General features: G+C 44.3%; 1 protein-coding gene across 2 annotated transcripts in view; it reads right to left on the bottom strand.

The window, feature by feature from the left end:
• STRIP2 (striatin interacting protein 2) overlaps positions 1-15,198 on the bottom strand; it is a 48,673-nt gene that overhangs the window by 33,078 nt on the left and 397 nt on the right. For both annotated transcript variants that reach the window (XM_043589506.1, XM_043589507.1), the window contains exons 2-8: positions 8,646-8,715; positions 5,332-5,406; positions 4,210-4,344; positions 2,738-2,858; positions 1,916-1,984; positions 1,609-1,715; positions 69-196 (exon numbers count right to left, since the gene is read on the bottom strand). In XM_043589506.1, the coding sequence (XP_043445441.1) occupies positions 69-196; positions 1,609-1,715; positions 1,916-1,984; positions 2,738-2,858; positions 4,210-4,344; positions 5,332-5,406; positions 8,646-8,715 (705 nt within the window). The remainder of the gene's footprint in view (positions 1-68; positions 197-1,608; positions 1,716-1,915; positions 1,985-2,737; positions 2,859-4,209; positions 4,345-5,331; positions 5,407-8,645; positions 8,716-15,198) is intronic.

Below are 15,198 nucleotides of genomic sequence, written 5' to 3'. Positions count from 1 at the left end.
GAGGTAGTGGCAGAGGGCATTGCTGGTTTGATGAGATGGGAGTGGGGGCAGGGGAATCAGTCACTCACCATGACTACCTTCCAGAGCAAAAGCAGGACCTTCTTTATGGGGAAGTGGGGAGCCAGGCCGCTGCAGAACTTGGTAACCATGGAGAAAAGCAGAAGGGCAAAAGGCTCCTCATTATGCATGGAGAAGCCTGGGGGAGAGGAGGAAGAAGAGTGAGGAAGTGAGGATGGGGTAGCTGTAACCCTGCCCCTGTGATCCTGAGTCCGGAAGCACAGAGGAAGGCTCTTAGCTCCCCCAAAGAATTCGAGTATTTGCTCCTTAGAAGGAGGCTTAGAGAGTTCCCAGAGGGAAGGGGCAAGGAGGAAGGCCATGGAGGTAAAATGGCTTAGCTCCCAAGCTTGGGGATAGATACCAAAATAGAAGTAATAGTAATATAAAGATGTTGCTTTCTGGTCAAAGAATTCAATGCGTTTCATGGATCACAACTCACTTTTCCACATCAGTGGAATTTTTATTTTATTTTATTTTATTTATTTTATTTTATTTTATTTTATTATTTTATTTTATTCTAGTCTTATTTTATTTTATTTTATTTTATTTTATTTTATTTTATTTTATTTATTTATTGAGAAAGAGAGCAAGTGACCAGGGGAAGGGCAGAGAGAGAGAGGGAGACAGAGGATTCAAAGCGGGCTCCTTGCTGAGAGTGGAGAGCTCGATATGGGGTTTGAACTCACAAACCATGAGATCATGACCTGAGCTAAAGTCAGATGCTTAACCAACTGAGCCACCCAGGTGTCCTTTAGTGAATATACTTTAAAAATCCTGCAGACCTTCGTATCTTATCCCTGTCTGATGACATTACCAACTAACATTTTTAAGTTGATTCAACTTATTTTTTCATGTGAGATTGATGATGAAATGGGAGATGGATGACTATCCCCATTTATAACCAAGGAAACCAAGGCACAGAAATGACACGTAATTGGTCCTAATTCACAGACACAAGGGCAGTCAAGCCAGGTCTTCATGCCTGCCACACAGTATCTCTGCCCTAAAAGAATGGATGCTAGGGACGCCTGGGTGGCTCAGTTGGTTAAGCATCCAACTCTTGGTCTCAGTTCAAGTCTGGATCTCAGGGTTGTGACTTCAAGCTCTGCGTTAGGCTCTGTTCCCTGTGAGGAGCCTACTTAAAAAAAAAAAAAAAATAGGAGCAACAAATGGCTCAGTTGGTTAAGTGCCTGACTCTTGGTTTCAGCTCAGATCATGATCTTGGAGTTCATGAGATCAAGCCCCACATTGGGTTCTGTGCTAACAGCGTGGATTCTCTCTCCCCCACTCTCTCTGCCCTTCCCCTGTGTGTACTCTCTCTTTCTCTCTCTCAAAATAAACATTTTTTAAAAAGTAAGAATAAAAGAATGGATGCCAATTCTGAAAAAGGAAGGAAGGAAGAATGGGAGGCAGGGAGGGAGGGAGGGAGGAAGTGAGGAAGGAAGGAAGGCAGGCAGGCTGGCAGGAAGGGGAGCTTTCTGTTTCTACTATGCAGATGCCCCTCCACTACCAGCACCTCATCCCCTTCCTTCCTCAAATGCCACTTCTTACTCAATTCAGTGCGGAAGGTCTCTCGTGCTGTCCTCCACCGGCAGGAGTCTGTCTCTCGCTCCAGGCGGATATTTTCCACCAATAGGTACATAACACTCAGCAGCACCCTGGGGTTATAGAAGGGTTACGAAAGGTTCCCAAAGCAGCTCCTAACCTGTAGTCAGAGACCTCAGGGAGGATTCGTGTGGGAGCTCAACCCAGTGGAATTAGCAACTATTAGTAATCTGGGTGTATCTGGGGAACTTGGGCAAAGGGTAACCCATTGCTGACCACCCCCTGTTCCAATCCCAGGGCCAGCTCCACTCACCTGAGCTCCGTGCTATCAGCAATGGAGATGGCTGGTTTCCGAAGAGCACTGCTACAGGCCTGGCTGTTGCTGCCGTGGGGAGGAGAGAGAGAAGCGGAACTCAGATATCCTCTTTACATCCTGCGTCCCCACTTATCATATACCCAAACCTGAGTACCTGCTATTCCCTGGCTATGTAGCTAAAAGAAACTGGTCTAAGGTAAATGAGCCCACAGAATTCCTCTGCCATCTCAGTAAATGCTTGTCTGTGGTAAAGATGGGCAAGGGCAAGGTCTGTGACAATCCCTCCTATAATCCACATTGTGCCTAGTACTGTGCTGGACACAAAGTAGATGCTAAGCGACCCTTTAAATTTGCCCTATTTAAACTCCTGGGTGATGGGCTTGAGATAAAATGAGGGATCACTATAGTGGCAGCAGCAACCAAGGCCACCTTTAGAGCTATGACCCACAGGGAAAGAACTGGGCACAGCAACAGAAATTGGTCCTGTTCCTCTTGGGTCATGTTCTCAGGTAGAACAGTCTCCTTCATGGATTCCACTTAGGCTGAGTTGAGAAGGTGTTTAGATACAAAGGGAACCCACCCAGGATAGGGCCCTGAAGCCCAGGATCGAAGCTGTAAGTAGGGCAGAAGCTGTTGATGAGCCCAATCTCAGGGAGGAAGACAGAATATCAGAGAGGGGAACTATCAGTAAGCTTTGGACTGAAGTATGAATAGACCCTGCTCCCACAGAGGTCTCTATAGGGAGGGAATCAGCACAGGACATGAGGCACCCTTCAAGGAAGGGGGTTGTCTAGGCCAGCCCTCCCCTAGGCTTCTCACTCGATTTCCATGTGGAGTAGCTCCAGGAAGGCCGAGAAGGTCCCCATCTGATAGAGCAGGAAGCAGTTGTACCTGGACCAGTGTAGCACATCGACCTCTGAATCACATTCCCCAAAAGTGCCTAAAGGACCAGACAATGCCATGGAATTGTACGTGAGAGTGGTATCCCAGTTCTTTCCACTCTTCCCCATGATCTTAAGACTATCTTTCAACACCTAGCCCAACAATTAAGCTGACAAAGGTAGGACAAGGCCCTCCAGAACTTCCAGAGCCAGAACCTCCAGAACTTTGAATGAGCCAGTTTCAAAAGAGGAGAAGCAGTCTCCAGAGTCAGGTCCAATGTGCTTATCACTGGTCTGTCTTAAGTTTGAGCTCCCTGAGAAGCAGATCCAGAGAGAACGATTAAAATGCAAGTAGTTTATTTGCGAGATGATCCTAGTTGAGAAGTGGGGAAATGAGATAGGGAGGAGAAGGCAGCCAAAAGCTGAAACCCAGGTTGGGGGAAGCTCTGGGAAACAGTATCTATTTTACACACCTCAGAATCCTCCCACCCAAGAAGAGTGAGGTAGTTGGGCTATTTACCCACTAACTCCTGTCAGTCAGTGATCAGTGCTACATGAATTCCCTAGCACTTTCTGGTTACCCCATATAGGCTGCAGACAAAGCTTTCAGGTAAAAAGTTGAAGGTACTGGCAGTTGGAAGTTGGCCAGAGCACCAGAACCAAGAGAGATGGTTAGGCATCGTTTTTTTTCTACAGTCTTCCCTTCACCATTCTCTTCCCTTTCCATTTATTATTTTCTTTTATAGTTTTTTAAGTTCCCAGCTAGTTGGTTCTGCCAACAGTCCTCTTATTATGATCTCAGGGCTTATTTTTACTATTCCAGCTAGGCTATCTCATTTCTCTTTCCAACACCTGGCTAATAGGTCTCTTCTGAGAAGATTTGCTCAATCAATCCCACCGAGTTCTGATCATCTCCCAATTACCCACTGTATCCACTCCTGCTGCTATGCTGGCTTGAACCTTCTAAATGCAAATAAGAAATAATGCAGAGGGTCCACCATCTGTGACTCTGAGGTACTCCACTGCCTCCCCTCAGTGGAAGCCTGCGCCATAGCTGATGAAAGAAGCCTCCATGCTCGGCTGGTGGTGCATCATCAACTCTAGCCACACTGATTCGCTTGCTAAATCTCCACATGTGATCGCAGCCCACATGAAGAAATAAACAACCCTATAAGAAATCTTGGCATGCCCGGTAAGATAAAGGCCAATTCCAAGGGATCCGGAATAGTACCCACCACCATCTCCTTAACCTCCTCCTAAGCACCAGACTACTTCTAGCACTTGATAAGATCTGTCTTTGAGAGGCAGGGAACGTGCTTTTTCAGCCTGGCTTGCCTCATCCTAGTCCTGATAACAACACTGCTCTCCCTGGTTTTCAGCCATTTCAAGCTGGCAAAGGTGGTCACTTGCCTTGGGCCAGGTAGAGAACAGCCCGGGCCACCTTCAGTCGCCGTTCCCTACTGACCACCTCCAGTCGGTCTAGGAGTCCCATCACATAGGCCTTCTGAGCATCTTCCTCCAATTCCAGCCACTCCTTGCCCTGCACTGGGGACAGAAAACCATACAGATCCAGTGTCAGCTTCTGCTTCCCCTTCCTGGAAAGGCTCCTGATAGCATATCCATCTCTGATCCCAGCCCCCAACAAATTCTTCTCTCCAAAAGCTTTCCTTATTTAGCTGAGAAGATTCCACTAAGAGATTGGCAAAGTAAAGGACCCAAAAAGTTCTGGCTGAACCCACTCTGCAGCCTTATCTTCCTTCATATTCCCTCTATTCTCCACACACAGTCTATTCCATCCTATCTCTGCCTTTTCAAGGAATTCTCTCTCTCTCCCTACCTATCCAATTCCTATTCATCATTATAGGTTCAATACCAAATTACCTCTTTTCCACTAATGCTCCAGCCAGCTCTGTCCCCCAAGAAACTTTTTACTTCTCTTATGATACTTACCATTTTTCCTCTTGGCCTCAGTTTTGTGATGCACACACCTCCACTCTGCCACTGGACTATAATCTCTTTGAAGATACTGCAAATTCACCTTCACCCCTGCCCCCTGCATCTCCGGCACAAAAAAGTACTCACCACACATCTGTTGAATTGCAAATTGAATTCACTGACCAAGTAAGGAAATGGAGGTCTGAGAGGATTGCAGTGTGGGCACATGAAATATTATTAGATGTTATTAGGAGTGAGGCAGAGTTGGAGGCAGGGGTTGAATGTCAAGGTCAAGGACTACACTAGGCACAGGGTTTTACCAGGTAGCAGGGTACCTGCCCAGTCCCCATCCCTCGGCTCTCTGGGCCCTCTTTACATCAGTGAAAGGGACCCAGCTCAGGCTTCTCTTGCTTCCATCCATGGCCTCCCCAATTGAGATATAGGAAACTCTGTGTCCCGTATGAAAGGAGGAATAGAGAAATTATATGGTTATGGAGAGGATGAAGAAGGGTCATACTTTGTTTTGGGCTTTTCTAGATCAGGCTGGGATATCATGGAGGGAAAACCAGGTTTCTATTAATAAGAATCTGGGATCACCTTGAGTCTTGAAATCTTCTTCAAAGCACCTCCTGTTAGTGGTAAATTCCAGGTTTTCAGTGTAGCTATATAATTCTGTGGCAGAAAAGATAGGACAGAGTCACAAACATTCGGCAGACCCTTATAAAAGGGGCCTGAGGTGGAGAGGGTGGCATGAAAGAGCTAAAGCTTCCAACACATTCCTGCGTCCAATTCAATCCAGAGCCAACTTCCTCCCTTTCGGAGCAGTTAAAAATAGCCACTTGTGTCCCTGGGTGATTAAACCATCAAACCTGTCCTCCTCCTGCCAGCTGGCTGCTATAGCAAAGAAGGCAGTCTTCAACACTTGGTGAGGGCCAGGAGGGTTGGAGCAGAGAGGGCTAAATGTCATCACTCCTGCTTCTTAGGGCTGCAGCCCCTTCTGCTTGTCAACCCAGACTGAAGCTATCCTGTCTCTAGGGAAGAGAAGGGCAACACAAGTGCCTGAACTTTAGAGGCAAGCTCCTTGCGCTATTCAAGGAGCCAGAGCAAAGGCTGGAGAGTATGTGTTAGATGGCACTTTGGGGTTAAAGCCAGTTCATTCTCTCCATACTGAGATTCCTCAAAGGGTACAGAAGTTTAGGTTCCTGCCCAAGGCCACGCAGGTAGAGACAGCATCAAACCACTTAGAAGTAGCTACTGTCGCCAAAGGGCTGCTTATGCCCAAGGAAATCTAACTTTATTAACAATAGCCTCTGAACACAAAATGCAGAGAGCTTGAGAAATAAAAATGCCGTCTCCTACACACACACTCCGGGACATTATACCAGTACCTTCATCTTACAGAGGATGAAGAATTGAGGCTGAGAAGTCAATAGGTGACAGAACAGATTTCCTCAAAATTCTGTGGCCTGAGATCCTTGCTGGAAATTTAACTAGGTCACAGATAATTCACAAAGAGAAATTCACATATGTTCTCGGTCTAATGGTTGAGAAACACCTTATCTGGGAAGCAGGGCTTTTGAGTCCTGAGTTCCAGAATCCTGGACTGACCAGAAGCAAATTCTAGCCCTGACTCTGATATTCTTCAGTGCTCAGTGGGTAGTGGGCATAGATGTTTTTTTTTAAAGAGCGCAACATAAACCCAGTCAGAAAAGGGAGCAAGGCTGTCAGGTACTAAACTTTTTGTTTGTTTTTAAATTTTAGATCGTGAACGTTCATATACAGATATAGAATACATACAAGATACCTTTGTGTCTTCTACCCAGATTAAACAAATGTTTATACCTGTCATATTTGCTTCCGGCATCTAAAGCCCCCCTCTCCTCCCATTCTATCTTATTCCCCTCTCTAGAGATAACCATTTTAATGAAATTGGTATGTATGCTTCACATGCCTATTTTTCTACTTTTACTACACACATATATACCTGTAAACAACATGATATGTTCTGTTTTGAAAGTTTTTATCCAAACAGGGTATTATATGTATTATTTTTTTTAAATCACTATTTAGTATATTTTCCAATAGTTTTTTACATGACAGTATGATGAACACATCTGTTTACTTAACTGACACTGTTCTCAATCAAGTGTGCAACTGGACTTCCCAGAAACATCTTTTAGGTTTGTGTGTTTAAGCTGTTTTCTGGATGCATGTGTAAGTTATTTTGTCACTGTTTCTTTCCCTACTCAACAATGTGCTTTTAATTTATTGATATCGATGGGGCGCCTGGGTGGCTCTGTCGGTTGAGCGTCTGACTTCGGCTCAGGTCATGATCTCACAGCTTGTGAGTTCGAGCCCCACGTTGGGCGCTGTTTTGACAGCTCAGAGCCTGGAGTCTGCTTCAGTATGTGTCTTCTCTCTCTCTGTCCCTCCCTTGCTCATGCTCTGTCTTTCTCTCTCTCAAGAATAAATAAAACATTAAAATTTTTTTTAATTTATTGCTATCGAAACATAATGACACAGGTCAACTATTTTAACATCTATGCAGTAACCTACTATATTGATATACTACAGTTCATCCATTCCCCTAAGTTGTTTTAAATGTTTTCACAATGGCTACAATAAACATCTTCATACATGTTTTCTTGTGCCCAAGTGTTCTTTAAAAGGTACATCTAGAATCACTGGGTCATAAGATGTGTGCATTTTCACTGGGTCATAAGATGTGTGCTAGATATGACCAAAGTGCTTTCCAATTTTATGCTCTACTCTCTCATGCCAGTCAGTGTATAAAAGTACTCATTTCTCTGCACCCTCACCAACTTCAGGCTTTTAAGTTTTGCAATCTGATGAATGCGAAATATCTCATTATTTTAATTTGCTTTTCCTCATTTACTAATGTAGTTGAACATCGTCTCATATATTTATTGACCATATGGTTTTCTATTCTCTGAATTCCTATTCATATTCTTTGACTACTTGTCTTTTCCTCTCTTCTCTCTCGAGACACACACATACACATGCATACATATATGAAATATATTTATATATATTATTAGGAATGCTCATCCTTTGTCAGTTATTAAACTCAGTTATTTCTGTCACTCATCACAAAATTCATTCCCTGTGCTTATTCACAAGAACTTCTTTAAAATTGCTTGTCTCAGGGGCGCCTGGGTGGCGCAGTCGGTTAAGCATCCGACTTCAGCCAGGTCACGATCTCGCGCTTCGTGAGTTCGAGCCCCGCGTCAGGCTCTGGGCTGATGGCTCGGAGCCTGGAGCCTGTTTCCGATTCTGTGTCTCCCTCTCTCTCTGCCCCTCCCCCGTTCATGCTCTGTCTCTCTCTGTCCCAAAAATAAATAAACGTTGAAAAAAAAATTAAAAAAAAAAAATTGCTTGTCTCTTTTCTCTGAAAAAGCATGTCTCAAAGTGTCACTTCCATGTGACAGAATATTTAATTTTCACACCATCTCCACCCAAAGCTCGTTTATTAATAACTGGTATTAATAGCATGTGTAACGTGGAGGCTCTTAATGTGAGGGGATCACACTTAGCCTAAGCTAAAAATTCAGAGAGACAGAAAGGGAGAGGGTGGCAGAAAGAAGGGGGCACGCATGCAAAGATACGAGAAACAAGAGGAGTGGGGAAAAGACGGAAAGAAAAAGGATTTGAGAGTGCACCAAAAGAGAATAAAGAAGGCTAAGCAGAAAAGAGTGATAGAATGAAAGTGGAGAATACTGACGCCAAAGGAGAAATCACAGGAAGAAATGTAAAAGCAAAGATATTTACTGCTGGAGGTTGGGGACAGACGGGAATGTGGAAAACAGATAAGCTGCCAGGAGAGATCACAGACCCAGGCCCTCTCCTCGTGGCCATCCTTCCCCTCTCCACAGCCCATCTCTACCTCGTACCTGACAACTCTGCTGCGTGCCCATCTGCATCTCCATACTCAAATTCCAGAGTGGGGCAGTCCACAGAGCCCTGTAATGGAGAAGTCTTTGCAGTAACTTGGGAAGAGAGATGAAAAAGGAAATTATACTCTCATTTAACCTTCTTCCTCTCCTGAAGTCCAACATTAGATCAGGGAGGCAGCGAGGAGAGTCCCTTCTGGGCCTCTAATCCAAGAAGTACCCTCCTCCAAGCCAAAATACTAGGCTCAGTGCAGGGCGGGGCTGAAGATTCCTACATAGAATCAGAAACTCTGAGTAAAGGGCTAGGATCGTGAACAGATATGAAAGCTATGAAATCTGTGCCTGTATCTGACCTACATAAACACAGAGCAGAAGAGCATCTAGCTGATCTCTAGAAAAATGAGATGGACAAAAACAAAAGAGGTGAGCTGGATTCTAATTTTAGCCCACTGTCATTAGCCCACTGTATGATTTTGGCAGATCTCGTTCTTTGGATCATAGTTCCTCATTTATAAAAGGAGGTCCCTCAGCTGTATGTTCCACAACTTCAGGATTTTCAAATAAGGTAGTATTTCTACTCCACGTTATATTAAAGCTAGATTTCATATGCTGCTGTAGGTATAATGTTATAATCCTATATAAAAAATATTTTAATGTAATCCCATACCCTAACCTCTCTAAGCACTTTGTGGACTATTTCCTACCAGTATACATTAATATATATAACTTCAAATTTTTTGAATCTCAAAAAAAATATTATTTTGAATCTCATCCATCACATATGCCAATCTTAAACAAGTTACTTAATCTCCCTGTGCCTCAGTGTGGTATAAAAAATGTATTTGGTTTTTGCCCTCGGTTCCAGGCACAGAGCTCCTAAATCCTCCTAAAACCTCCTGATAGGAGTGTCTATAATTTAAAAGCCCCTGTCAACAATACTAAGAGTTTATGCTAGTGAGGTGATTGCTGGTGAGCCTTTCAGAGTTTCAAAGGAAGGTCCGGCCCCATCTCCAGAGAGGGGAGGAGGCTGAAGATTAAGTTCAACTACCAACCAATGGTTTAATCAACCAACTGAGCCAGCCCCTATGCCAATGGTTTAAACAACCATGCCTAGGTAATGAAACCCCATGTAAAAGCCCTGAAACAATGGGGTTTGGGCACACCAAAGTGCTAGGAGGGTGATACCCAGAGGGTGTGGAAGCTCTGCACCATCCTACCCCCACATCTTGTCTTTGCCTCTCCTCATTCTTGAATTGCATCCTTTATATTAAAATTGTAATCATAAGCAGAGCACTTTTTTTTTTTTTTTTTATTCTGTGAGTCATTGTTGCAAATTATGGAATCAGGAGATGGCAGCGGGTGGGTTGGGTGGGGGTGGTCATGGAACCTCTGAGTTTGCAGTTGGCCAGGTATAGTGCTTGTGGCCCGGGGGCCCCAGGTGTGGCTGGCATCTGAAGTAGGGACAGTCTTACGGAACCGAGCCTTTAACTTGTGAGGTTTGTGCTAACTACAGATAGTATCAGAACTGAACTGGTGTCAGGGAATTATTGGAAAATGACATGCTCAGTTTTCTCATCTGTAAAATGAGGATAATTCATAGGGTCATTATAAGCACTAGATGAATGAATAGAGGAAAAAGCACTTAGCACACTACCTAGCACTTGGTAGCACTATGTAGGTGGTTATACTACTTAGGATTTTATTTACTGTACTTACAATATTAATATTATATTATTAGGCATTTTTATATTACATATATAAATAATATATAATATATAATAATACAATATTATGTTAATATTATATTAAAAGGCATTTTCTCATATTATGACTATCATTTTAAACAGCTAAGTGTACAGCAAAGTGAGCAGATAACTAACCAGTTTACTTAACCAGTTCTCTATTTTTTTTTTTATGTTCATTTATTTATTTATTTATTTATTTATTTATTTATTTTAATTTTTTTTTTCAACGTTTATTTATTTTTGGGACAGAGAGAGACAGAGCATGAATGGGGGAGGGGCAGAGAGACAGGGAGACACAGAATCGGAAACAGGCTCCAGGCTCCGAGCCATCCGCCCAGAGCCTGACGCGGGGCTCGAACTCACGGACCGCGAGATCGTGACCTGGCTGAAGTCGGACGCTCAACCGACTGCGCCACCCAGGTGCCCCTAATGTTCATTTATTTTTGAGACAGAGACAGACAGAGCAAGAACAGGGGAGGGTCAGAGAGAGGGAGACACAGAATCCGAAGCAGGCTCCAGGTTCTGAGCTGTTACCACAGAGCCCGACATGGGGCTCGAACTCACAGACCATGAGATCATGACCTGAGCCGAAGTTGGAGGCTCAACCAACTGAGCCACCCAGGCGCCCCAACCAGTTCTCTATTGTTGATCATATAAGTTGTTTTTAATTTTCCTTTACTATAAACATAAAGTTGTAATACACCTATAAATTTTTTCATATTTAGGATCTTTCCTAAGGATAGATTCGTTTTTCGTTTTCCAAAACCACTTTATCAATTTACACTGCCAACAATGCAAATCATGTTTAAATCCATTATTGCAAATATTTCCAAATACTTCTGGGTTACAGAAACCAGTCAGAAAAAAAAAGGTGGAGGGTGGGAATGACATTAGGTAGTTGAGGTTTTATTCTGATTAACAGAGACTTAAAAACCTTTTTAAAATATATATTTCAAAAAAGAACAGTTTAATATCCCAAAATGAGGACACAATTTTAGAATAAAAGAGTTATTAAAAGTAATGCTTTTCGAAGTTTTTTGCTTGTAAATCAAAGAATAAATAAATTTTACATGTTCCAACACACGCACAAAACCAGAACAAAAGTTTTTAAAAATAATACCATTACTATGTGATTTAGATTTTATTATTCTATTTCTTTTAAAAAATGTTGGTCTCAACTCACAGTTTGAAAAATACTGTTTTGTTTTTTTTTTTTAATTTTTTTTTCAACGTTTTTATTTTTGGGAGAAAAATACTGTTTTTGTTTTTTTTTTTTAATTTTTTTTTTCAACGTTTTTATTTTTGGGACAGAGAGAGACAGAGCATGAACGGGGGAGGGGCAGAGAGAGAGGGAGACACAGAATCGGAAACAGGCTCCAGGCTCTGAGCCATCAGCCCAGAGCCTGACGCGGGGCTGGAACTCACGGACCGCGAGATGGTGACCTGGCTGAAGTCGGACGCTTAACCGACTGCGCCACCCAGGCGCCCCTGAAAAATACTGTTTTAAATTGCATACATCCTGCAGTGGGGCCCAGGGCCAGCATCCCAATGACAAGATGTTGCATGTCCCCTGCTATGATGTGATAAGAAGGGCAGTCACCACTCTGGTCTTCCACCTGAAAGCCCAAAACCTTGCCTTATGTCAGACAGACTCTGGATGAGGTTCACTGAGAAATTCTCACAGCCCAGAGGAGGTTCAGAAGAACTGCTATGGGTGAGGCGGGGGCTGGCCAGGCCAGACCAGGCCTGAGAAGAACTCCCAAGGAACAGAGCCTTGCATGAGTCAATGGACCAGTGCTGCTTCCATGGTTTGGCTAAGGCACTGTGGAAACCTGAAAGGCTGGCATCAGGGGAAACTGAGCGAGGGGTACAGGAACCCTCTATACCACCTCTGCAACTTTTCTATAAACCTAAAATCCCTCCAAAGTAAAAAGTTTAGTCTAAATAAATACATAAATCACATATATCCTTATTTTATTTATTTACTAAGCTCTTCACCCAACATGTGGCTTAAACTCATGACTCTGAGATCAAGATTTGCATGTTCTACCAACAGAGCTTGCCAGATGCCCCAAATTGAACACACTCTTTAAATTTATTGCATTGAACTACATTTTATGAAAAACTTACTTCAATGCCCTGAATTTTCCTCCTCTTGCCACAAACCAGTAAAATTTTGCCAAGGAATTTGGGAACCAATTAAACCAGGGAATCTGGGGGCGCCTGGGTGGCGCAGTCGGTTGAGCGTCCGACTTCAGCCAGGTCACGATCTCGCGGTCCATGAGTTCGAGCCCCGCATCGGGCTCTGGGCTGATGGCTCAGAGCCTGGAGTCTGTTTCCGATTCTGTGTCTCCCTCTCTCTCTGCCCCTCCCCCATTCATGCTCTGTCTCGCTCTGTCACAAAAATAAATAAACGTTGAAAAAAAAAATTAAAAAAAAAAACCCAGGGAATCTGGCTGAAAGAGGCCTGAGGTGACTCATTTGGTTAAGAGCTTTCTTTTTCTTTTAAATTTTTAAAAATGTTTATTTATTTACTTATTTATTTTGAGAGAGAGCTTGGGCACAGGTGGGGAGGGACAGAGAGAGAGGGAGAGGGGCAGAGAGAGGGACAGAATCCCAAGCAGGCTCCTTTCTGTCAGTGTAGAGGCTGGGCTCAATCTCTCAAACCATGAGATCATGACATGAGTGGATATCAAGAGTCAGACGCTTAACTGACTGAGCCACCCAGGCACCCCAAGAATCTTCTTATTAAGCATACAATTATTCTCTAGCTTCCTATTTTCGTTGGGACCGTTGGGAGAGGGTAGGTCAACCAGTGTCCCCTACAGGCACAGTGATGGATGAGGAGGCTCTCTTGAATTGTGCCAACAGTAATTCTCTTCCAGTAATCCTTTAGAAGCCCAAGGTGGTGGTTGGGGGGGGGGGGTGCGGATAAACCATCTCCCCCGAGGACTGTCTCTCACAGGAAAGCAAAAGGAGGGAAGGAAGGAAAGGCAGATAGTCGTCTGAGTCTGGGAATGTACTGACAGGTAAAAAGCAGCTTTCCTGCTGCAGTGGAAGGTGGAGGAAAGCTAATCTTTCCAGCCAGCCTTTTGGCAGGCAATGAGCCCAGATGGAGAGGATCACTGCAGTTGTCCGTTTCCGTGCATAAAAAGTACAGCTGCAGACAACCAGGAGGTAAAACTGTGGGGCAGGTGGAAAGCTCTGAGTCTCTGGATACTGGACTCAGTGGCAAAAGGAAAGTACTATCAGAGTCCTTTCCCTGATGGGAGACTTGATAGGCAGGGAAAAGCCCTCCTACGTCAGGAGTTTTAATTCTCCCAAAGAACATATCATTCTGAAACTGATTATTTTATTTACTTGCATATTGTCTCTCCACCCTGGCTAGAATGTTTGCGCCACAGAAAAAGACCTTGTCTTGTTCACTATTGTATCCCTAGCACCTAAACAGTGCTGGGCATGTAGAGAGGACTCAATAATTTTTGAAATAATGAATGGCCCACCCTCTTCTCCCCCCAAAAAAAAAACAAAAAAAACAAAAAAAACATTTAAGCAAAAACAATGTCGCCTTGGGGGAAGGAGGTACAGGGTGTTCTAAAAGGCCAGATTCATAGTGAGGCAGGCAGGGAGATGATGTGGACAGAACCCTCATCTAGCTAGACAGCAGAGCTGAGCTCTGTCTCTGAAAGGGGGTGTGATTTTGGACTAGTCTTTTCATCTCCACTTCTCTCTTTTAAAAAATGGGAGGGATTCCTACTTTTCTGTATCAAAACGAAAAACCTACATGAAATCCCTCTGGAAACTGCGAGGTACTATTCAAATGGTGAACCGACTGGGACAAGAAAGACCTGGCTTCTAGTACCAGGTCTGGCCCTATGAGCTGCTATGTACTGACCAATTACATGGCCTGTGCCTGCACTGAATTAAACATCTGACATTCAATTATCTCATTTGACTTTATCTCAACCTTCTGAGGTAGGTAGCATTAACCTCATTTACAGAAGAAGGAACTGGAGCTCAGAGAGGCTTGGCAATTTGCCAAAAGTCACACAGAGAGTAAGTGGTAGGGCTAGGATTCAAAACCTGGTCTGGATGACCCCAAAGCTCGGTGCTCCTGGCCACTATGCCAGATGCGTGATCTCGGGCAAGTGACTTCCGTCTCTTACTTCTGGAAGAGAAAGGGCTAAAGCAGGTGATCTCTACAGTCCCTTTCACACCTGACGTTTTGGGGTCTATCCTCCTGATCCCCACTCAGATCCAATTCTACTCTTGGCTGGTTAATGGACACTGGCTGCATGAGGCAGTCGGAGACTAATAATTCACTCCTTTCATCCTCCCAGTTAGGATTCCTTTTCAGAAGACGAGGAGGTAACCCAAACATTCATATTCCTATCTATGGGTTTGTATCCTGAGCAGTTCCATCCACTCCCTCCGGTACAGCCCCGGCCTGAAGCCTGTCGTTGACCCTTACGGGTAGGGGTCCTGATGTCCGTGGAAGGCACTCCCTAAACAGCCTGCCAACACAGGGGGAAGGGGCCGCGCAGAAGTCACTCGGCACATCTGGATCTGCTCGCTGGCCCAGGGGTGGGAGCGCGGCTGCCCCCCACGCCGGCCCGTCTCCACTGCGGCGGAGCTCTGGCCCCTCACCCCTTCAGGCCAGTCGCTGAACCTCTCCGCGCCCGTTTCTTCCCGTAAATCTAAAACACGAATCCCCGCTTCAAGGGGCTGCAGAGACTAAGTGCGATAAATATTTGAAAAGTATCAGGTATGGTCTCGATCGCGCTACATCTTCGCGTCCCCGGAGGAGA

This window comes from Prionailurus bengalensis, chromosome A2 (genome assembly GCF_016509475.1).
Source record: "Prionailurus bengalensis isolate Pbe53 chromosome A2, Fcat_Pben_1.1_paternal_pri, whole genome shotgun sequence".
Classification (NCBI taxonomy): domain Eukaryota; kingdom Metazoa; phylum Chordata; class Mammalia; order Carnivora; family Felidae; genus Prionailurus; species Prionailurus bengalensis.
This window is presented reverse-complemented; position numbering and strand designations above follow the sequence as displayed.